The sequence below is a fragment of the Protopterus annectens genome, chromosome 1.part0 (genome assembly GCF_019279795.1).
Source record: "Protopterus annectens isolate FY-2018-M chromosome 1.part0, PAN1.0, whole genome shotgun sequence".
Taxonomy (NCBI): Eukaryota; Metazoa; Chordata; order Ceratodontiformes; family Protopteridae; genus Protopterus; species Protopterus annectens.
The window spans coordinates 1777062321-1777085832 of NC_056725.1; the positions used below are offsets into that span (position 1 = coordinate 1777062321).

The 23512-nt window shown below is 37.6% G+C and overlaps 1 protein-coding gene across 2 annotated transcripts in view; it reads right to left on the reverse strand.

The window, feature by feature from the left end:
- RPS6KA2 (ribosomal protein S6 kinase A2) overlaps positions 1 to 23512 on the reverse strand; it is a 2145504-nt gene that overhangs the window by 1193151 nt on the left and 928841 nt on the right. For both annotated transcript variants that reach the window (XM_044069491.1, XM_044069485.1), the window contains exon 6: positions 21960 to 22066. In XM_044069491.1, the coding sequence (XP_043925426.1) occupies positions 21960 to 22066 (107 nt within the window). The remainder of the gene's footprint in view (positions 1 to 21959; positions 22067 to 23512) is intronic.

The window sequence follows — 23512 nt, forward strand, 5'->3', positions numbered from 1 at the left end:
TAGCTAGACATATAATAGATCATTATGGGCATAGTTTCTCATTCATGGCGATTGATCAAATTAATTTATCGATTAGAGGAGGTCCCACCTCATTACTGTTAGAATTAAAGGAATTAGAGTGGCAATTTAGGACAGATGCTTTTCATTTCCCTGGTCTAAATGACAACTGCAACATTCTACCAGTCTTAAAATTAAGAAGTTATTTACGCTGACTCTTTTAACTAGTTTGACTAAGGTGATGTTTGGGTTCCTGTTCTTTTGCATTACACACATATTTATGTGGTTTTACATTTTATATATATATATTTTTTGTCCATTATTTGGATGACATTAAATATAGCCTTATATTTAGGCTGGTTATATATGCATCTTTTGGCCAATTTTTAGGAATAGTATTGATTTTGAATACTTAGCTTATTGTTAGTTACTTGATTTTGGCACCAAATTGAATTACTTTTTGGTGTATTTATTATACATTTACATAGTCACTATATAAGTACACTTTACCATTATAGCTCTAAGTTTTTTCATAAGGGCTTATTGGTTTTTATATAATTGTGTGTTGGTATTTGTAAGGACTTGTGAATTGTTTGTTTATTTTTAACAGTGAATTAATTAAAAATATGTATTCTTATTTATTTATATGTGATTGCTTTTAAAAAAAAGGCAATTCAATGACATCACTTCCTTTCATTTTTGTATTTAAGTCTCACTTTGAAAATTGTTTTTAACTTACCTCTGAAGAAGCCAAGCTATTAAGCAAGGCGAAAACGCTTCATAATAAACTCGCGTTAAGGAATTTTACAGTCTGGTTACTACAAGCAGTTTGTTTATTTCGCTGGAGCAAGGTTTTTGTGGTTTTGTTTTTTGTTTTTTACCAGTTTGTTCTTTTTTGGTCGTTTTTTATCTGTAGACCTGTTTGTTATGTGATGTTGCGAATGCTGTTATGAAGAATGAAGACAAACAGTCTTAAAATCCATCAGCTATCAGAGAAGAGTGAAAGTGCTGTTCCTTTATTCAGGATCTTAGATTCCTGAGGCAGATCGATGCCATGCCTTCTAAGCCATTAGGGACACAGTGGTCCTGGATCTTTGTATCTCCACAAATCAAAAATTTCCACAAACACCAGTATGAGGGAGCTAACTCACCACTTAAAACGGAATACAGTTCAACTCTTTTTTTATAGACAATTTAACATCTTTAACCAAGGATTCCTCAGCATGTAATTCCAACCCTGTCTAACAGCCACATATCACCACATCCACTTTCACCTTTAAATCTGTGCCCACATCCTATATAAAACTACTCTTACCAACTTAAACCATGCTCTTCTTCAGGTGATGGCCTTCCAAGCGAGTACCTACAAATAGTAGCCAATAACATTGCCTATCCTGCCTCAAGCCTTATAAATAGGTCAATCCAGGAATCCCACATTCCCTCTCTCTGGAAAAAGTCACACATTATCCCTCTGCACAAAGGAGGAAATTCAACAGACATTAATAACTTCAGACCTATAGCAATCTTAGCTGCCCTCATCAACATACTTGAAAAATTTATTCAAAAACAGTTCCTAGACTATCTCTTGCAAAAAGAACTCCTTTCCTCTACACAACATGGCTTCCATCCTTCCCATAGTGCTAACACTTCTCTTCTAATGTATATGTAGACACTATCAAGAAAGCTACAGAGAACAGCAAACTGGTCTCTTCCTTATTTCTAGACTTGTCTAACGCCTTTGACAAAGTTTGTCACAGCAAACTTCTACTTCAAATGTCCCCACTAGGTCTCTCTCATCCACCCTTCTGTGATTCAAAAGCTGCCTGTCCAATAGCTATCAGTCACTAAAATGGCACGCCATGCTCTCTCTTTACCTCCCAGTCACCACTGGTGTACCACAAAGCTGTATCCTTGGTCCCCTCCTGTTCAACATTTTCACCAACACCCTCTACACTTCCACACAACATGCCACCCTTATACAATACACAGACGATTCCATCTGGCGTCATGGTGCACCTCCAAACAATTACTCATGAAGCTTTAATAGCCACTGAAATATGGTTTCATAACCCACAACTCATGCTGAGCCCAACAAAGACCAAACTACTACATTTTCCCCAATCCCCTCTCTCATGATAAAAAAACAAACAAAAAAAAAAAAAACAAAAAAAAAAATGTGATAATACAAACAGTGAAGCCACTTCTCATCGCAAACTATTAGGGGTGATAGTGGATGATAATCTTATATTCGACCCACATTTACAAAATTGCATAAGAAAAATCATCAAAAAATAGGAATGCTTTACAGAGCCAAAAACTTTCTCGCTGATGCAACTAAAACTACAGTTGCCACCGCTTATCTCCTCCCCAGTCTTCTTTATGGCATTCTCATCCTTACTAACCTCCAGACTTCACAAAAATTAAAACTTGAACAATTCTATAACAACGTTGCTAAATTTGCAGCACAACCCCCTTCCAGAACCCACCACTGTATAGCACTGAAAAGCCTAAATTGTTTAGAACTGCCAAATCAACTAACATATATACATCTTCTTACCACCTATAAAATTACCCAGCATCCATCTGCCTGTCCAGCACTAAGAAACATTCTACACAACTATGTTCCCAGTTGATCACTGGGATCCAGTGACCAAAAACTGCTGTCAGTCTACAAACCTAGCAAATCGGCTGGGTATTGTCTGCACTCGTACAAGGTTGCTAAGGCCTGGTACATCTTACCTGTATCCAACAGACCTAGACCCTCCCTACCATCTTTCAAAAAAGACTTCCTAGCTAAAATCTGGCTCTGTTCTTGCTCAAAACCAGGATAAACTATATCTGTAAATGTGAACAAGTACCTTTTCATTCCTGATAACTCCTTACTCTCCCTTCTTCACTAACTTCCTTTCTCTCTACATATACCATAAGCCTGCTTTTCCCCACTTCATTTTGTAATTCAAACTTGTATTAGGCTAACTTACCTTTAATTTCTCTACAAACTGTTTAAAATTTCTCTAAATACTAAATGATTGTCATACACCTTGCATCGATTATTAACCAATGTTTTTATATAATTTCTAATATGTTATATAGTTATTTAAACATATTACTTTATATGTATATAATTTAGAGTGCCTAGCTAAAATTAGTGTTTATGTAATACAGCATACCCCACTATTTTTGTAAATATATATAATCAATTGTGTGTTTAACTGTAACTAGCAAATACATTGCATGTAAACTCCTGTAATGTTTTGCTAATAATATCATGTGCTATTGATATTTGTTGTTTGTTTAACCTTCTGGAGCTTTTCTCCCCAGGCCTTCACTGAAAATGGTCTCACCTGGTTGGGTGGACCTTCCAGGTAAACAAATGCAAATAAATAAACTGCAGATGTTTTTGTTTTATTTTTGAAGATTGTAAATTATAACTATATAAACTGCAGATGTTTTTGCTTTATTTTTGAGGACTGTAAAATTATTTTTCTTAAATGTTTTGTAATAATTTGGAGCTGTTCTCCCAGGACTCTGCTAAAAATGGACTTCTCCACCCATTTGGACATTCTCAGTAATTAAATGTCAATAAATAAATAAATAAAATCATCAGCAGACAAATAAAACAAGGTGTAGAGATATGTTTATTGTGCAGTGCCTTCCCCACCTCTGGTATAGACTCCCATTGTAAATTGCGCACCGTGATATATTATTTTCATTCAAAGGGGAACTGGATGATTGGATGGGTATTCACAAATTCCCCTTTGGCTTGTCTGACCTGATCCTACTTGAGGGTGAGTACTGGCATGATGTAAATGGTTGCAAGACTCAGTTGCCTTGTGTTTCCTATAATGCCAAGAAAAATAATGTACAGTTCATAGGTTCATAGGTAGATACTAGGCTATTGGCCCTAGGGCATAATTAAGCCTAGCCATAATGTTTCATCTTTCGCCTCCCATGAGGTTTAGTTACCTGCACCTCTGTCGAGCAGGGCCATAGACATGACTTCCGGGGCAAATTTCCTGTTTCCCATCCACTCATCAAGATTCCTCTTGAAGAGTGCTAGTGAGGTGCTCTGCCTCACATATATGGGGACCTTATTCCAGAGCAAGGGGGGTCTCTGGGACACGAATCTGTCCCTCCAACAAGTCCTGTTTATTGTTGCTGTCAGGTTAATGTCCCTTGAGCGTGTAACTCTGGTGGATTGGGTTTTCCTTAGGTAGAGCATATTCCAGCAATTCGGGGTTTGCCATAGCCTTGTATGTTAGGCATAGGTCACCTCTGAGAAGTTGGTATGCGACTGAGTATAGTTTGAGTTTTTTTAGCCTCATGGCATAGGGCATGTGTTTAAGGCCTGCTATCCTCTTAGTGAGGTACTTTTGAGGCCTCTCCAGTTGTTTCAGATGTCTTGTAAGGTACATCCCAAATGGCATTGTATTCAATTACAGGTCTAATAAGTGATGAATAGAAGGGGACAATAACTTCCTTATTCCTAGATGCAAACCCCTTTATGATAAGATGGGCCATGTAGAAGGATTTTCTAACCACTTTACCGATGTGGTTGTCGAAGGTGAGGTTACTATCCACCTGTGCCCCTAGGTCTCTTATCACACTCTCTGTGATAAGTGGGCTGCCACCTATGTTGTAATTCATTGGTACTTGTTTTTTCCTAAAAGGTATGACAATGCACTTTTCGGCATTTAACTTGAGGCTGTGATTTTGGTACCATGTATCTGTATCAGTGAGACCCCTCTGAAGGATGTCTACGTCAGTAGGAGTCTCAATTATGGCACCCAGTTTACAGTCATCTGCAAATTTTATTAGCCATAATCCCTCCATGTTTGCTTGTACCTCAGAGAAATAGATACCGAACAGGAGGGGTCCCAATATTGAGCCCTGTGGTACTCCACTAGTCACAGGTTTGAAGTCTGATCTAGCGTTCCCCATTCTCACCAAATGGGTTCTATCCATGAGCCAGTTGGCAACCCATCTTGTTACGTAGGGGTTTACGTTTAGGTTAGTGAGTTTCTCTATAATTCCCAAGTGGGGAATGGTATCGAAGGCCTTGGCAAGATCAAGGTATGCTGTGTGGACCATCTTCCCTTCATCTATTGCTTCAGTGACCTTTTTGAAAAAGTCAACCAGATAGATGAGACATGACTGTCCCTTTACGAACCCAAACTGGGTAGGGTCTAGAGTTTGTAGGTTCCTGATATCTTCGTTTATGAGTTCCATGATGATGCGCTCCATGGCCTTACAGACTAGGCTCATCAGGCTGATGGGGCGGTAGTTCCTGGGGTCAGTTGTGGCACCTCCTTTGTGGAGTGGGATGACTGTTGCTGTGCGCCACTCTGTGGGCACATAGCCTGAGGTGAAGCTGTGGTTAAACATGGTATTAAGGTGCGGGATTAATTTGTTTTGGAGTTCATGTATCACATAGCCTGGAATGCTGCCAGGTCCCATGGATGCTGTGTTTTTTGCTTTGGAGAGTGCTGTTTTCACATGGGTGTCTGTGATTTCAGGGGCAGCACAATCATCTGGTATGGATATGGGCCCTCTAGGTGGTGAGTGTGGGGTAAAGTTTGCACTGAACCTATCTTCCCGTATATTGGCGATATCAGTTGGTTCCGTGACTTTTGAACCATTATGCTGTAGCTCACAGCAGATCTGACTATTGCAGTTCAGGTTTTTGACATAGCTAAAAAATGCCTTGTGGTTGTCTTTGGTGTCTGTTGTGATTTTTCTTTAAAAGTTCGCATTAGAGGTTTTTATGAGGGTTCTTAGCCAGGGATCCCATCCATTCCTGGGTTTTACTCTTTTTTGTAATAATTTCTTCCTTCTATTGTAGAACTTATTTATGGCCGGGGTCCACCAGACTGGTTTCCTCTTTTTGGAGGAATGGGTCTTGGTCTTGTTTGGGATAGCAAGGTCCATGCACTCGTGTAAGTGCTTGTAGAGTGCTTTTGTGTAGGATACAGCAGATTCAATCATATTTACATTCTGTATGGGAGTAACAAAATTTGCCAGCTCTGTCTTGAGTAGCATAAAGTTTGCTTTGAAGAAGTTTTTTACCGTGGTTTCCTTGGGAGGGGGCAAGGGTGGTATGTAGATATCTTGGGTGATGAGTTTATGGTCTGATCTGACCAATGAGGAATTTACCATAGGTGTGGAGCATTTATCCCCCATGTTGGTGATAACCAGGTCCAGTATATTGTTACCTCTCATGGGGGTGCTAATAAGCTGGTCCAAGGCATTTGAGTTTATATGTTCAAGGAAGCACTGAGCAAAGGTATTAGTGCTTCCGTAGTTTTCCCAGTTAATGTTTGGGTAATTGAAATCACCCAGTATAAGGGTATTCAGTTGGACCTACATGTTTTCCAGTATCTCGAGGAACAAGGAGTGGGTGTCTTGGGTCAGGGATGGCGATCTGTAGCAAGCTACAATCTGAATTGCAGTTTTGCCCATTGTAAGTTGCACTTAGATGATCTCCGAGGCATCATACTTTGCAACCAGTCTGGAGGTGTGATTATCCTTGATGAAAATGGATACGCCTCCTCCCTTTGTATTTCGGTCTGGGTTTTGTGGCCGAAATGTGTGATATGAGTTGTAGCTGGTATTGCTGGGGTGCTCTCTTGAGACTTGAACCAGATCTCCGTTACTGCACAAATATTGATGCTCTCCATATTGAGGAGTGCCTCGAGAGAGTGCATTTTGTAGTTTAAACTCCTAGCATTGAACAGCATGACCCTCAGTTTTTTGTCGCTGGTACTTGTTATGGTGGTGGATTTGTCTTTTGAGCCTTGCCTAAAAAAGGCACTATGGGGGTGGCAAGAGCCTTTGACAGTATCCTGAATCACAAGGGTGACAGGTGCAAGCCATCTCTTGCAAAGCATCGAGGCTTGTCAAACATGTCATCCCAGGCAGACAGATACTGGATCCCGTTTGAATGACACCTGAAACTTAGCCAATTGTTGAAATTTATCTATTAATCAGGTAAGTGGTTTGTTCTTTCTTTGAACCCTTTCAGCCATTAAATGAGCAAGTGACACCGATTAACTTTATTCCCATTATGTGTTATATTGCTGTAATTTACTGATTAACTTTATTCCCATTGTGTTATATTGCTGCATTTTACTGATTAACTTTATTCCCATTATGTGTTATATTGCTGTAATTTACTGATTAACTTTATTCCCATTGTGTTATATTGCTGCATTTTACTGATTAACTTTATTCTCATTATGTGTTACATTGCTGTATTTTACTGATTAAATTTATTCTAGTTATGTGTTATGTTGCTGTATTTTACTGATTAACTTTATTCTCATTATGTATTATATTTACTGATTAACTTTATTGCCATTATGTATTATACTGTTGTGTATTACTAATTAACTTTATTCCCACTACATGTTATATTGCTGTATTTTACTGATTAACTTTATTTCAGTTATGTGTTATATTGCTGTATTTTTACTGATTAACATTATTCCCATTATGTGTTATATTGCTGTATTTTACTGATTAATGTTATTTCTATATTATGTGCTATATTTATTTATTTGACATTTGTTTAATGGGCTGGTCCAACTGGGTCTACAGAACACATTTTCAGTAGACTTATAACTTTAGCGCTATATTATGTGCTATATTGTATTTTACTGATTAACTTTATTCCCATTGTGTTATATTGCTGTAATTTACTGATTAACTTTATTCCCATTATGAGTTATATTGCTGTATTTTATTGAATAACTTTATTCCCTTTAGTATTATATTGCTGTATTTTCCGTATGAAAAAAGTAGAGCTGTAAGAAATATACCAAGGATGAAGAGGAAGGATATCAGATGACTGAAGTGAGAGAGTACATGGACTTTACCAGGGAATTCATTAAATGTGGAAACCTAATTTAAATGTAAGACTTTGTTTTATTGTTACAAAATGAAGTTTGTTTCACTTCCTTTTTACCACTGTAAATAAAATGCATTGAACTGAAAGAAACTGGAGCTGTGTGTGTGTGTGTTGTGTCCACATGCATGTGTAAGGATTTGTATGTTCACGTGTGTGTGTGTGTGTGTGTGTGTGTGTGTGTGTGTGTGTGTGTGTGTGTGTGTGTATATAGTACTGTAGCTATGGATGGGTGAAGATGGCAGCCATCTTAGGTGCAATGTGTTAGAGGACACGCTCTGCAGATGCTGACCACTGGGTTGTGCAGTACCATTGTTCAGTTTCTTACAGGCATACAGAAATGAATATTTCTGATACTGCTTTTGCTGTCAGGACTGAAGTGCTTGATTTAGTGCTTCATGTGTGCTACAAATTTTAGCAAGCTGAGTTGCAGAGATGAAGGGTCTAAAAATGGTCCTGGCACTCCTTAGGTGAGAAGTGCCAGATGAGGGAGCAGACCTTTGTTTAGCTTCTCGGCTTAGCATTGAGGGGCTCCAGATTGGAAAGTGGCATTATGCACCAGCTGAGCCAGTCCCACCTCTGTGTGCATATGGTGGACAGTGCTGGCAGAGGTGCTGGGTGAATAAACTAGAATAACAGGCCGGGTAGGTTGCACAGATACTGTTACCAATTGAAACTAATCTGCATGTGCCACATTCAAATGTCAGTCTGTCAAAACCCCAAAATAATTAAAAAGAAAAAAGAAAAGTGCACTGATACTCAAAATGACCTTTGGAAACCCAGAGGAATTTGATCTAAAATTAGTTTTCTGGATATAGAAAAATAAAAGAAAGTCAGAATCTATGAACAATCACTGGGGACAGTAATCTATAAGGAAATGCCAGTCATGTTTGCCACACTGTGTCATAAAAACATTCTGATACTGGTAAAATATACATGCTTATGTGAAAAGAAGTCATGAGGAAATTAAAAAGTTAACCATGTTTTTGTTTTATTTTTGAAGACTGTAAAATTATTTTTCTTAAAATATTTTGTAATAATTTGGAACTTTTCTACTCGGGCCTCCACTATAAATGGAAACACCACAAAACCAAGTTCAAAACAGAGAACCAAACCATGTCCTGGCCGTGGTAAGAAAGTATTGAATCACTAAATAAACCTCATAAAGCAAGGAAACACAAAAAAGTCTTTTGAATCTCTTGAGTAAAATAAGCAAAGTGATTAAAAAAAAAACATATATTAGGAACACTTAGTGCTTTCGTTCCTCTAATGCCTCGGGACTTTGGAGTAAAAAAACTTTCTCTTGAGTTTGTTGTATAAATTCTTCTTCTTCTTCCAGCTTTTCCTGGTTCGGGGTCACCACAGCGGATCACCTGTCCGCTCATGATTGGCATTGGAGTTTTATGGTGTCGAGTTGCCAGCCCGGCGCCTAACCTTCCACAGAAGGCACACACACATGCACACACTCATGCCTAGGACCAGTTTAGTGTGTTCAATCCAACTACAGCATGTCTTTGGGATGTGGGAGGAAACTGGAGCACCCGGAGGAAAACCACACAACCACAGGGAGGACATGCAGACTCCACACAGAAGGCACACCAGCCAAGAATCGAAGCGGAGAACCTCTTGCTGTGAGGCGGCAAAGCTAACTGCTGCACCACCATGGCCGCCCTTGAGTTTGTTGTATAAATTCTCAACAAAAAACAATGCCCATGACCTCAATTAGTCAATCCCTTAGAAATGTAAAGAAACAGGGCCATTTAAATTCCATTATAGTTCAACGGTTTTGAGAAATTTTATTTATCATTGCAGAGAATTTACATCACACAGCAGGGCAGACAAGGAGACAAATATATGCAACTTGAGGTTTCCTGCATTCAGAAATGAAGCTAACCTATCAGTATACCACAGCTAGTGTGTTTTTTTTTTGCAATGGGGAAGATGGATTCCTCATTAACTACATTTCTGAACACTTGCAGCAAAAAGCTAAGTATGGTCCAGAACCAGTTGAAGCCACAATTAAGCATGTTGAGGGCATGTTGTCTCAGTAGGTACTAACCACTGCATCAACACAGGCCCCTACCTCCTCAACATTAGGAACCTCTACTGCAACACCACCTGACAGTGGACTGGGACTCTAGCTGGCAATTCCTCAGCCCTTCTTCCCTTGTGCTTGCCCCTACACCCACTTACCTACTCTCACCCAACTACTCTGTCATATAACAAAAAAACTGAAAAAAAAATAGGCTGGTCTATCCCCTCAACAAAAGCATTGTGCCCATCCTCTTCCACCTCCTCCTCACAAACTCTTTTGATGTTTCCATTGTGTATTCCCCTCTTTGTTTTGTCTTCTCTTTTTCAGTTGTTTTCATCTCCTCCTTTCTATTTAATGAAACCATCAGGATGTCCACAAAAGGATGCCCCTATATAAAAATTATAAACATCTTTTCTTTAAAAGTTTTTTTTAATCCCTGTGAAGTCTGCAGCTTTCCTTAACTGTTTTAAGAGTGACTGTGCTCAGCGGTTTACTATCATGTTCACAAAGAGCATTCAGTTGCAGATGGCAACATCGAAAGGCAGTTTTCAAAGCAGCTTACCATCGAATGGAAACTCAGATAACCGCAGCACCGAACATCGAATGGCACATTTAATCCAATGGCTACATTACCATAACAGTGAATGTCGAGCTGTTGATATTAACATTGTTTGACTAGGGGGTGAAAAGACATTTTTATTTCATAGGTTCATAGGTTCATAGGTTCATAGGTTGGTACTAGGCTATCAGCCCTAGGGCCTATACAAGCCTAGCCATAACAATTCCCTGGCTATTTCTTCCAACATTATTTACTTTCCTGGACCCCTGTCTAGCAGGGCGACTGACGTGATCCCTGGGGTGAATTTCCTTTCTCCCATCCAAACGTCAAGGTTCCTCTTGAAGAGGTCCAAAGAGGCACTCTGCTTGACATGTATGGGCAATCTATTCCAGAGTCTGGGGAGTCTCTGGGTCAGGAACCTATCCCTCCAGCATGTTTTGTTTATTGTGATGACAAGGTTTAGATCTCTGGAGCATGTAGCTCTGAGGGATTGGGATTTCTTTAAGTGTAGCAAGTCCAACAGCTCTGGGTTTGACATGGCCTTGTATGTTAAGCAGAGATCGCCTCTGAGTAGACGATATGCGACAGAGTATAGCTGGAGTTTTTTAAGGCGGTCAGCGTAGGGCATCTGCTTTAGGCCTGGGATTCTTTTAGTGAGGTATTTCTGAGGCCTTTCCAGTTGTTGCAGATGTCTTGAGAGGTACATACCAAATGGGGCGTTGTATTCTATAATGGGTCTAATGAGGGATGAGTACAGTGGGACAATGACCTCCTTTTTTTCTGGATGAAAAGCCCTTCGTGATGAGGTGTGCCACATAGAAGGATTTCCTGACTGTTGTGGCGATGTGGTTATCGAAGGTGAGACCACTGTCCACCTGTGTCCCTAAGTCTCTTATCACACTTTCTGTGTTTAGTGTACTGCCACCTATATGGTAATTCATGGATACATGTTTTTCCCAAAGGGGATAACAATACATTTCTTGGCATTGAGCTTGAGCCCATGGCTCTGGCACCAAGCATCTGTTTCTGTAAGGCCCTTTTGTAGAGTATCCACATCATTTGAGGATTCAATAATGGCTCCCAGTTTGCAGTCATCTGCAAACTTTGTTAGCCAGAGTCCCTTAGTGTTGACCTGTACTTCAGAGAAGTAGATGCCAAACAAGAGCGGCCCCAGGACTGAACCCTGAGGTACTCCACTTGTCACTTGTCTGGAGCTGGATTTGGAGTCGGCTACTTTTACAGTGTGGGTTCTATCAGTAAGCCATTTAGCAACCCATTGGGTGACATAGGGATTAATACCCAACTTAGTAAGTTTATCTATGATTCCAGAGTGGGGGATGGTGTCAAAGGCCTTGGCAAGGTCTAGACAGGCTGTGTGGACCACCTTATCCTTGTCCATGGCTCTGGAGACTGATTCAAAGAAGTCAATCAGGTTCAGGAGACAAGATCGGCCCTTCACAAACCCAAACTGGGTGGGGTCCAGTGTTTGAAGGTTGCCAATGTCTTTGTTTATAAGTTCCATGATAATATGCTCCATGGCCTTGCAGATAAGGCTTGTCAGACTGATGGGACGGTAGTTTCCGGGATCCAAGGTGGATCCCCCCTTGTGGATTGGGATAACTGTAGCTCTGCGCCACTCAGTGGGCATGAAACCTGAGGTGAGGCTATGATTAAACATGACACTTAGGTGAGGTGCCAGTTCATATTGTAGTTCATGTAGTACACAGTCCGGGATGTCATCTGGTCCCATGGATGCTGTATTCTTGGCTTTAGAGAGTGCGTTTTGTACCTGTGTGGCCGTTATTACTGGAATTTGGCAATCTTCCGGTATCGAGATGGGCCATTTAGGGGGGTGAAGTTGGCACTGAATCGATCTGCCAGGATATTGGCAATGTCCTTTGGATCAGTATATTTATTGCCATTCTGTTTTAGCTCAGAGCAGATCTGAGCATTGCCATTTAGATTCTTGACATAGTTATAGAATGCTTTGTGGTTGTCTTTGGAATCTTTGGCAATTTTATTTTCATAACTAGCTTTGGAGGATTTTATGAGGCATCTCAGTTTCTTACTGAGGCTAGTAAGGGAGTTTTTTGCATCCTGGGATTTTCCTCTTTTCTGCAAAAGTTTCTTCCTTTTGTTGTAAATTATTTTCTTTATTCGGGTTCGGCAACATGACCATTTGACTGAAGGCACTTCAAGGTTTTGATTGTAAACCATGCTCAGCCATGCTTGCCTGTGATTTGCAAATAAATATACAAACCCACATGATTTTGTGAGGTAATTTACAACTTCATAATATTGAACTTTACACAATTTATCCTTTTGTGAGAAGTGGGTGTGTTTTCAAAAAAGACTTAGCTTTTCCTTATTCATTGCAAATGCCTTTTGCTGACCTTACTTGCATATCCATGCACCATCACTATTTGTGGATGACTAAGTCATTTGCAAAGCCCCAGACTATGAATACCAGCCTTGTTCTCCATCTAATGCATAAAATAGTCAAGTTCATTTATTTAACATTAATATAAGGAAGGAGCTTTGACACACCTTTCGTAGAGCAAAAATATGGACTATTCATATAGTATATCTTATATTACAGTCTGGAAGCTGACACACACACCTATAAATATATATATATATATATATATATATATATATATATATGTGTGTGTATGTATACATATAGATATAGTACTAAACACAAGTTCAGCTACTAATTTACTAAACCATCAAAAACATTTTATAAAACAAAAAGTCATATAGTATACTATAGCTTACAAACTGCAACTTTAAACCTCTCCCCACTCAGTGCATCAAATATAATGGTTATTTTATAAATCACTAGTAAGAAAGCTTATTTTTATAAGGCATTGAACATAAAGACCATTAGAAATCTATTTGTAATGTTGCTAATGAATAAAAACTACCCTGCTAATTAATCTTTTTATCCCATAATCACTCTTGTAATGTGAAGCTAGGAATGGTAAAATAAATTCATAATCTAAAATCAAAAAGGAATGTATTCCTGCACACATATAGGAACATATGTACAATTGCAGAGGCATCCTGAATATATTGCAGAGCCACAACAATGACAACTATCACAACTATGTTGATTTATTTATACTTTTAGAATGTTTGCCAGGAAAAATGCCACACACACACACACACACACACACACACACACACACACACACACACACACACACACACACACACACACACACACACACACACACACACACACACACACACACGCACACACACACACACAAACATCCTTATGCTACACATCTTCCAGGGAAAGTAAAAGTAGCTCACAAGAGTGCAACAAGAACTGAATGCATGGACAGCACAAGAAACAACAGAACAGAGGAATTGTTTGGTTACTATAAGATTTGCATTTGTTTCATTCAACAGCTAAATTCTTTTCAATTTTAGATGTAAACCATGGATTCTGGCAGATGACTTTAGATGAAGAACTTTCCAAACGGTACACATTAAATGCACTGTTAGAATAGTACAGGCTGCTCAAACTTTTGATTGGTATTTTATCATCACAAGAGATGTTTCAAGAAGATTTATAAGTAATTAAGGTCTAGAAGGTGCTACACATATAAGTGATTATCTATTAGTGTCAGAATAATTCAAACATGACAACAGACATTATTAAATAGCTAAAGACAGCATAAGTGCAAGTTAACAAAACGTGACTAGTCTGAAAAATATGGCTCATATTCTAATATTAGAAGGAATGAAGTGTGACCCAGAAAAAGTGAAAACAACTGTATTGGCACCAAAGCTAAGAAAGAAGCAGAGATTACAGAGGTAACTTGGTCTAAAAATGATGCACAGTCTTACAATGCTTGTATAAAATATAGTTGAGATTTTTACGCCTCTAACAAAGCTGTTAGAGCATGCTAAGGCCAGCCTGAGGATGACAAATTGCAAAACAAATCAGTTTTTAAATGCTTAAGAAGCTAGTTAAAATATTCCTGTTAGAATTTCACTGGAGTATGAGTCTTTGAGACAATAAAGAAGTTATCTGTGAATCACGGACATTTATAAATGCGAAGAATAGATATTCACACATCAAAATGAAATCTTTAACAATTGTGTATGGATGTGACAAATTCCACAAATATGTTTTTGATAAAGACATTCATGTGAAAACTGATCATACATTCTTGCAAAATGCATTTGAAAAATATTTGTACAAGACACCCTAAGAGTGTGGACAACATTACTTTAATCTGCACGAATACAATATGAAAGTGAAATACAGGAAAATAACTTCACACAGTAGATTTGCTAAGTAAACATATCTGCCAGACAAGCATGAAGAATTGCTAAAAGAAGAACAAAAGATCTAAGATCTAAGATCTACGATATCACACGTTTCACTTAAAAATAAAAATAAATCAGTTCCAGAAATGCAATGACAATAAGAGATATGCAGTTGCTGAAAGAGGCTATTATGACAGGTTAGAATAAGTGAGCAAGAATCACTAGAATCAGTATAGAGGAAGTAAGGTTTGTTAATGGTTTAATGTCTATAGGTGTGCAGAATAATAGTTGCCAAGCAAATGAAAAAAGCCAGTGCTTGAGCAGATGCATATATCACATCTGAAAACAATAAATTTAAAGAGAAAGTAAGGGATATAATTTGTTGGTAGGAATGTTGACTGATATATCTACAAGTAATTCAGAGCTGGTCCATTTATAATTCAAAAAATAACAATATCCAAAGAGGGAGCTGTAGCATACCTAGCAGGAAGGAGTTGAATGGCATAGATTTCTTTCAGTAAAGAAGCCATGCATTTTATATGTATAGTTTACTTCAGCAAGTACCCTGAAATAATCAGACTGACAGATACAAGTTCAAGAGTGATCAGTGCATTAATTCTGGTTACAAGATACCTTACATTGTCATTTCTGACAGTGATATACCAATACAAAAGATGAATTCAAAGATTTTTGCATAAGCGGGGATTCAGAAATAATAATGTTTAATCCACACTATCAACAGTCCAATGGACAATTGAAACACTTTCTTTAAACTGTGAAAACTCTCACAGGAAAAAAAAACAGTTATAAAAATGTTGAAGATACTCATTTCAAAGTTTTGAAATAAAGGCATTCTCCACTGTAGGGATTCAGTCTCTTGCCAGCTCACTTTTTAACAGACACAAAATTGAAAATCAATTACCCACTTTAACCATGTTACTTATTTCTACAATCAAAACAAATTAAAGGAAATATTGTTAAGAAATAAGCAAAGTGAGACATAATATTATTAGAGGAAGTGAGAATGAATTAAGAATATAAAAGACAAGTGAAATTTCAGCCTGAAGTTTAAGTAACTGGTCAAGCAGCTGAACCGAAATCTGATAATGTTCTTGAGGAAGGAAAAGTGTTGTATAAGAGAAGTATGTATCTGTGTAAGAAAAATATGGTGAAATGTACTGACGACAGATAAATAAACTGCCACAGCTAGCATTGCTGCAACAAAATAGAGAATGTGAGTATGGTGATAATCAAAAGTTGACAGAAAGTGTCTCTTTTAGCCATGTTTCTAAGAAAAGATGTTGTTTTGAGGCAATATTGCAGTTATCAGTGGGCCAGGACCATTTATAGACACACAAAACAGATACTTACAGATAGAAACTGACCATTAACAAAGAAGACTGGAGTTTCATACAGGATAGCCCTATTTCAATCTCCAGAATAAATATTTAAAACCTGGTCATGACACCAAACAGAAAGACTGTGTTTACTATAACACTTTCTGAATTTGAACAAACATATGTTGTTTGATATAAAAGACTATGATGTACATGGACTAAAGTTAAATATAATTTTAAAATGATCAGTGTATGTAATGCATGCTGCCTCACAGAATGTATATAATAAATCTATAACTATAAAACAGGTGCATGTAATATATGGAATATATAGCTTTAAATATGCTAAGGCTTATGTACAGATTCCTTATAGCTTTAAATATGTTAATGCTTACCTATAGAAAGTTAACTGTCATGTGGAAGACCTTCTGGAAGTAATCTTATTAAAGACCTTATGGAAGCTAACTCATTCATTATGTTTGACTTTGTAAATGGATCATTTTAGTAAACATCCCAATATTAAATTTGACTAACAAGGCAGCTCATGTAACCACAAACGTATTTATTCTCACATTATGGTAAACATATAAAATACTGTAAATACGTACAAAACTTTTGCAACAACAGTGCTTCTTCAAGTGTTACAAACTGCTAAAATACACATGCTTAATTAACAAATTATGTAATCAAGGTTATAACAACCTACTCCTCAGGACTGGCTTCAGGGATACTCTTTCATTTAAACCAAGAAGGCAATACATCTTAAGTGTGGTAATTCAGCAATATTCCTTATACTACAATGTTCAATTAAGATCATACTATTTCTTATTTAAAGTAATACATTCCAGGACCTGAAACATTAACATATACTGACTACCATGTATAACTATTTTTTCCTGTATATATAGGTCTTGTTATGTGTGACTTCTGCTGTATACTGTACTTTAACATATTGTTTGAAAATTCTCTGTACACTGTATTTTAACATATTGTGTAAAATTATACTTACTGTGGTGCTTTTCTACCTGGGCCTCTGCTGAAAATGGACCTGTGTCCAGTCGGACCATCCAGGTTAACAAATGTAAAACAAAATAAAATAAATATTCTAGAAATTTATGTAAAGCGTTGTTAGAATCTCATCTGTTGATAACAGATACATGTTCACAAATATGAATATCTAACTTACTAGAAAATTTTCCAAAATGAAAACGTTTATTTTATATAGTGCTAAATAAATCACATTATGAGTGAGTTTTACAATAAGCAAAGTATCTAAAATGATAACCATAACTAGTTTTTGGTTGTTAAATAAATACATAATATTTTGCTAATGCACTTATAATATTCCCAATTACAAGAAGAAAATATGCCATTCCTTAGAAAAACATTTCCTTTTTAAAAAAAAAACATTTATACAACAAATCATGTACTAAGATTAATGCACTGAAAAAGACAGTCTTTCCTCAAAAACTCTTGAAACCTCGGGAGAAACTGGTAAATGAGGTTTGGTAACTAACCAATTTGTTCAGAGACATCAGAAGGAAGTTAGATAATATATTAGTGGGGGTTAAGAGAGTAAGAGGGGAGGAAAGGGTTAAATGGAAACGAGGGATGATTGGGAGGAAATGAGGTAAGGGTAGGGAGGGGCTTAATGGGTTTTATGCAAGTGTAACTGGGTAAGGAATAACATTTTGGTGTGAACTTGCTACCCACCTTCCCCTCCTCCTTTTTGGTGAAATCATGTGGTTTGTGGTTATTTTATCAGTATGGGTAGGAGGAGAAGAGGGGCAGGCTTGCCCTCATAGGTTCATAGGTTCATACTAGGCTATCTGCCCAAGGGCATTTATAAGCCTAGCCCATAGTTATGTGGCTTTCGCCACCCCTTTAGTTTGAATAAAAACTATGCCTATCATTTTGCTGTGCCTCTGTCAAGCAGTGACACTGAAGTAATCCCTGGGGTATATCTGCAATCTCCCATCCATTGGTCAAGATTCCTCTTGAACAAGGCCAGAGAGGTACTCTGCCTCACATGTACCGGGATTTTGTTCCACAGCATAGGGAGTCTCTGGGTGATGAATCTGTCCCTCCAGCACGTTCTATTTATAACCGTGTCAAGGTTTAAGTCTCCCGCCCTTGTGGTTCTGAGGGATCTAGATTGTTTGAGGTGAAGCATATTCATCAAATCTGGGTTTGACATGGCCTTATATGTCAGGCACAGGTCACCTCTGAGCAAGCGGTATGAGACTGAATAGAGCTGGAGTTCTTTCAGTCGGGCAGCATAAGACATATTTTTGAGACCCTTTATCCTTTTGGTGAGGAACTTTTGGGGCCTTTCAAGCTGCAGCAGGTGTCTGGTCAGATACAGTCCGAATGGGGCATTGTACTCAATCATAGGTCTAATGAGTGATGAGTACAGGGGGACGATGACCTCCCTTGATCTAGATGTGAATCCCTTCATGATCAGGTGGGCGATATAGAAGGTTTTCCTAACTACTTTAGCAACATGAGTGTCAAACGAAAGTCTACTGCCTCTTCTGTTACCTATCTGGTGTTGGATGGTCATTTCAATTAGTTGGGAAAGGAAAGTAAGCAGTTGGAGGCTGCATGATAAATAATATAAGCAAGCGGAGGTAAGGGTGCTGCTTATTTAGTTGGATGTGTAATTCAATAAATGGAAATGAAGTGAGTAGTGGGATGCTGCTTCATAGGTATGGACACGGCTTACTGGGTCAGGATGACTGTCCTGATTAACATTTCATGGATGTTTTATGCTATGATTACAATCAGCTATACTATGTTTCAGTTGTAATAAATGAATATTGGTTAGCAAAGTTATATTTATGGAAGTTTAATAAAGGTCGTCAAATGTCATTCGATGTGATGTGTTATTGATGGGGACCGGGACAAAATATTTCAGTGCTTCCAGATGTTTTTGATTTACTTTCAACATTTCATAATTGTCAGTAAATATATTAATTTCTTAGTATGTTCTGAAACAGTAGCAAATACCACATCGTCAAAAGCTATGTCAGTTGTCAAACATTGATGTGCTGTCAGTTCATCCCGGTGCACAATCTTTATCTCATTCACAAAGTTTGTAGTGAAAACTTGCTGGATAAAATTTAATGAACACCAGTTGAAACAAGCATTTTCACTGGTTAACTGTGACCAACAGACAAACTGAGATTCAACTATGTTTCTAAACATATGTCTTGGATGCAAACTTGATCTGTACAATAACAAGAAAAGAAAAAAATGCTTCTTAATTGAGCTTTATGCAACAAAATAAAGGGAAACATTTAACATTCAATGGAATCAAATTTACATTGCGAATAGAATGTCAGAAAAGCTTTAGTACAATTTATAGCATCAAAAGACCTGTGTAATATCCTTTTATCCCCATTTCATAATATAAATACACCATCACCAAAATACTTACACTGTATTAAATAACTACAACTGCTTTTTTTTTATACTAAAGTTAAATCCTTAGCACTAAATTTGCAAATGTTGGTGCTAAGGTAGTACTCATTGCAACTTTATAATTTTGTATGTAATACTTATCTATATATCTCTATCTCTATCTCTATCTCTATATCTATATCTATATCTATATCTATATCTATAGAGGTAAACAATGTTTCTATAGCCAATGTAAAAACTCTGTACCCATGAACTACCACATAGGCAGCAATCTACTTAACACCGAATGCGTGATAAGAGACCTTGGGACCCAGGTGGACAGTAGTCTCTCCTTTGATAGTCACATCGCCACAGTAGTCAGGAAGTGCTTCTATGTGGCACACCTCACAATAAAAGGGTTCTCATCCAGGAAAAAAGAGGTCATTGTTCTCCTCTACTCGTCACTCATTAGACCCATTATAGAAGAACACCAGTATGAAGACCACCACGATAATGCAGCAAAAACTTCTTTATTTAGGTACAAAACAAGGAAAGAGATGAGCGCTTTCACGTACAGACTGTACGCTTCTTCAGATCTATTTAATTGTATCAAGACTAGTTCCTTATATAGCACAGATAACTGATAAATTGTGTCAATTATCCACTTAATATAACAATTTCAGAATTGATTGCAAAAAGCTGTTATGGCTATTAAGGTATCAGTGCAGTTTCTGAAGAATTGTAAAAGCTGTTTCAACATACAAACAAACAGACTAAAAACAAGCATAGAAATCTTTCTTTCCACATTGCATAAAAGCCTTAGCATTTAGATAAATTCTATATATAATGAAGTAAAATGAAATGATATAAAAAATAGTACAGAGACGTTGCATATATATCTAAAAATACCCATATACATAGAAAGAATGTAAATGTCAATGTGCAAAAAATACTTTTTAAAAACTATATTTATAGCAGCCTAGATGTAGCCCTATATCTAAACTAGAACCAATGAGACTGTCAAGGTTGGCTTAATAATTCTATCTATTTTGACAAAACCAATAGAAAGAAATTTTGCATATTTAACTAAACTGGAGGCTAAAATATATATATAAATATTTATTCTATTTAAAAAGTGTGTTGAGATATGAAAGTATAAAATATATATATCATTAGACCCATTATAGAGTACAACACCCCTTTTGGAATGTACCTCACAAGACATCTGCAGCAGCTGAAAAGGCCACAGAAGTACCTCACAAAGAAGATTACTGGCCTCAAACAAATGCCCTACACTGACCGTCTTAAAAAGCTCCAGCTTTACTCCATAGCATATCGCCTACTCCGAGGTGATCTCTGCTTAACATATAAAGCTATGTCAAACCCAGAGCTGTTGGACATGCTACACCTAAAGAAATCACCGATCCCTCCAAGCTACACACTCTAGGGACCTAAACCTTGCCACCACAATAAACAAGATAAGCTGGAGGGATAGATTCCTGTCCCAGAGACTTCCTATACTCTGGAACAAGCTACCCATCTATGTCAAGCAAAGTTCTTCATTAGCACTCTTCAAGAAGAATCTTGATGAGTGGATGGGAAATATGAAATACACCCTGTGGATCACTTCTGTGTCTCTGCTGGACAGTGGCACAGGAAAATAACTTTCTTGGGTGGTGTAAGCTATGGTACCTTGCTGGCTAGGCTTACGTAGGCCCTTGGGCCGATAGCCTAGTACCTACCTATGAACCTATGAACTTATGTAACCAGTAAAACAATATGATTAGTACTAATGATTTTAACCATATTAGTTTACTGTAAAACATCTTCAGTGTTACAAATAAATATTTTTTTCACTGTAATTTGTTTACAACACAGTGACTAAACAAATACTGACTGGTTATGTTAACTTAACTTTTGCAGCAACAAAAGAACTCATTGGTATTTTTGTACATTCATATGCATTTTAGGTAAACCTTGGAAAATAGAAATAATCAAACAAGACCTGATACCGTAATTACAAATTTCTACAGTGATTACGTTTTCCTTTTCCATAGCATTAAACATTGTGTAAACTCATTTAATGTTATTAATATCTGTTAATGTAAGACCTGAATAAAACACATTTGTAACAGCTCAAGATAAGCATGCATACAATAATCAAAGCCCATTGGAGCTAAGCTCCTTTTCTTACCTGCAGATATAGTTTTACTCTGTACATTATTTTCCAAAGACTTCAAACCAGACCAGTGTCAAATGTAATTTTGTGATAGTACAGAAGTCTGACAACTATAAAGGTATTACAATAATAAACCTTCACCAAGTATAATTTAGCTCTGTGGCTTAATTAGTGGAGATTACATGAAAGAGAACAAAAGCTTTTACTTTTACCAGATTTTCATTATGCTTCACAGATTTTGCTGTTTTGAAGATACTTACTTTTCTGGCTTGAGATCCCGGTAAATGATACCAAGTCCATGGAGATGGTCTAAAGCCAAGGCCAGCTCAGCTAGATAGAATTTTACATCTTCCTCTGTAAACATCACCTGAGAAAACAGAGAGGGAAGAGAGTGAGAAACAGCGCATTACCAAGGGTCTGACATAACACTCACCTTGAAGTCTAATGATTAGATGTAACAGGAAATAATGTACCTGAAGAAGTAAGAGACCATTTTTGCACACATAAGTTACGCTGTAAAGACCACAAGCACAGTTTAAGTATTTGTTGCTGGTACTGAGTTACATCAAACAATGAAAAAAAGGTCAAAATATATGTCAGCCTTGACTCGTCAACTATGATTATTTATTGCTTCATAAAACAATGGTGTAGTTGTGTGACTGATAGAAGCTAGCACTCATAATCAAAGAAAGAACAAATATTCATTAGTGAACCAGGCAGGGTAACAGTTTATGATGCTAATTGTGAGAGACAGACAGTTCCCTGTTGTAAACAGATAAAATCTGCTGTACAATGTGTATGCATGTGCCAGAGTAGTTGTGTGCCTTTAATTTATGTAGAAAGTGAGGGTGATTTGAATATCTGTCTATTTTACTATCTCTTTATATATGTTTATGTATATCTATATCTGTATATAAGGATCTACTTCAGTAGATCGACTTACTAGAATACCGAAGACCAGAATCTTGAGACTATGTTATCATAATCAGACAATACCGAATATTCATAAAATCGAGCTTCATAACAGCGAAACTACATTATGTAGAATCCCATAAGGCCAAAATTTTAATTGCAAATGTGACATGACGTACTGATCCTGACACCTGTGACTGTTGAAAAAAAATTTTCCAGCAATACTTAGTAAAACCACTATTATATGTGCTTCATGTCCTTCATAGTGAATACAGTACAATTCAGTGAATCTTCAAATCCAAAAACATATCCCACAAACTATCTTCTTCTTCTTCTTTCAGCTGCTCCCATTAGGGGTCATCACAGCGGAACATCTGTTTCCATTTCTTCCTGTCCTCTGCATCTTGCTCTGTCACACCACTTGCATGTCCTCTCTCACCACATCCATAAACCTTATCTTAGGCCTTCCTCTTTTCCTGTTACCTGGCAGCTTCATCCTTAACATCTTTTTCCCAATATACTCTGCATGCCTCCTCAGCACATGTCCAAACCAACGTAATCTTGCCTCTCTGGCTTTGTCTCCAAATCTTCCAATCTGGGCTGACCCTCTAATATACTTATTCCTAATTCTGTCCATCTTTGTCACACACAGTGCAAATCTTAACATCTTTAACTCTGCCACGTCCAGCTCTGACTCCTGCCTTTTTGTCAGTGCCACTGTCTCCACCCATATAACACAGCTGGTCTCACTACCCTCTTGTAGACCTTCCCTTTCACTCTTACTGGTACTCGTCTGTCACAAATCATTTCTAACACTCTTCTCCACCCACTCCATCCTGCCTGTACTCTCTTCTTCACCTCTCTTCCACACTCATCATTACTCTGAACTGTTGATCCCAAG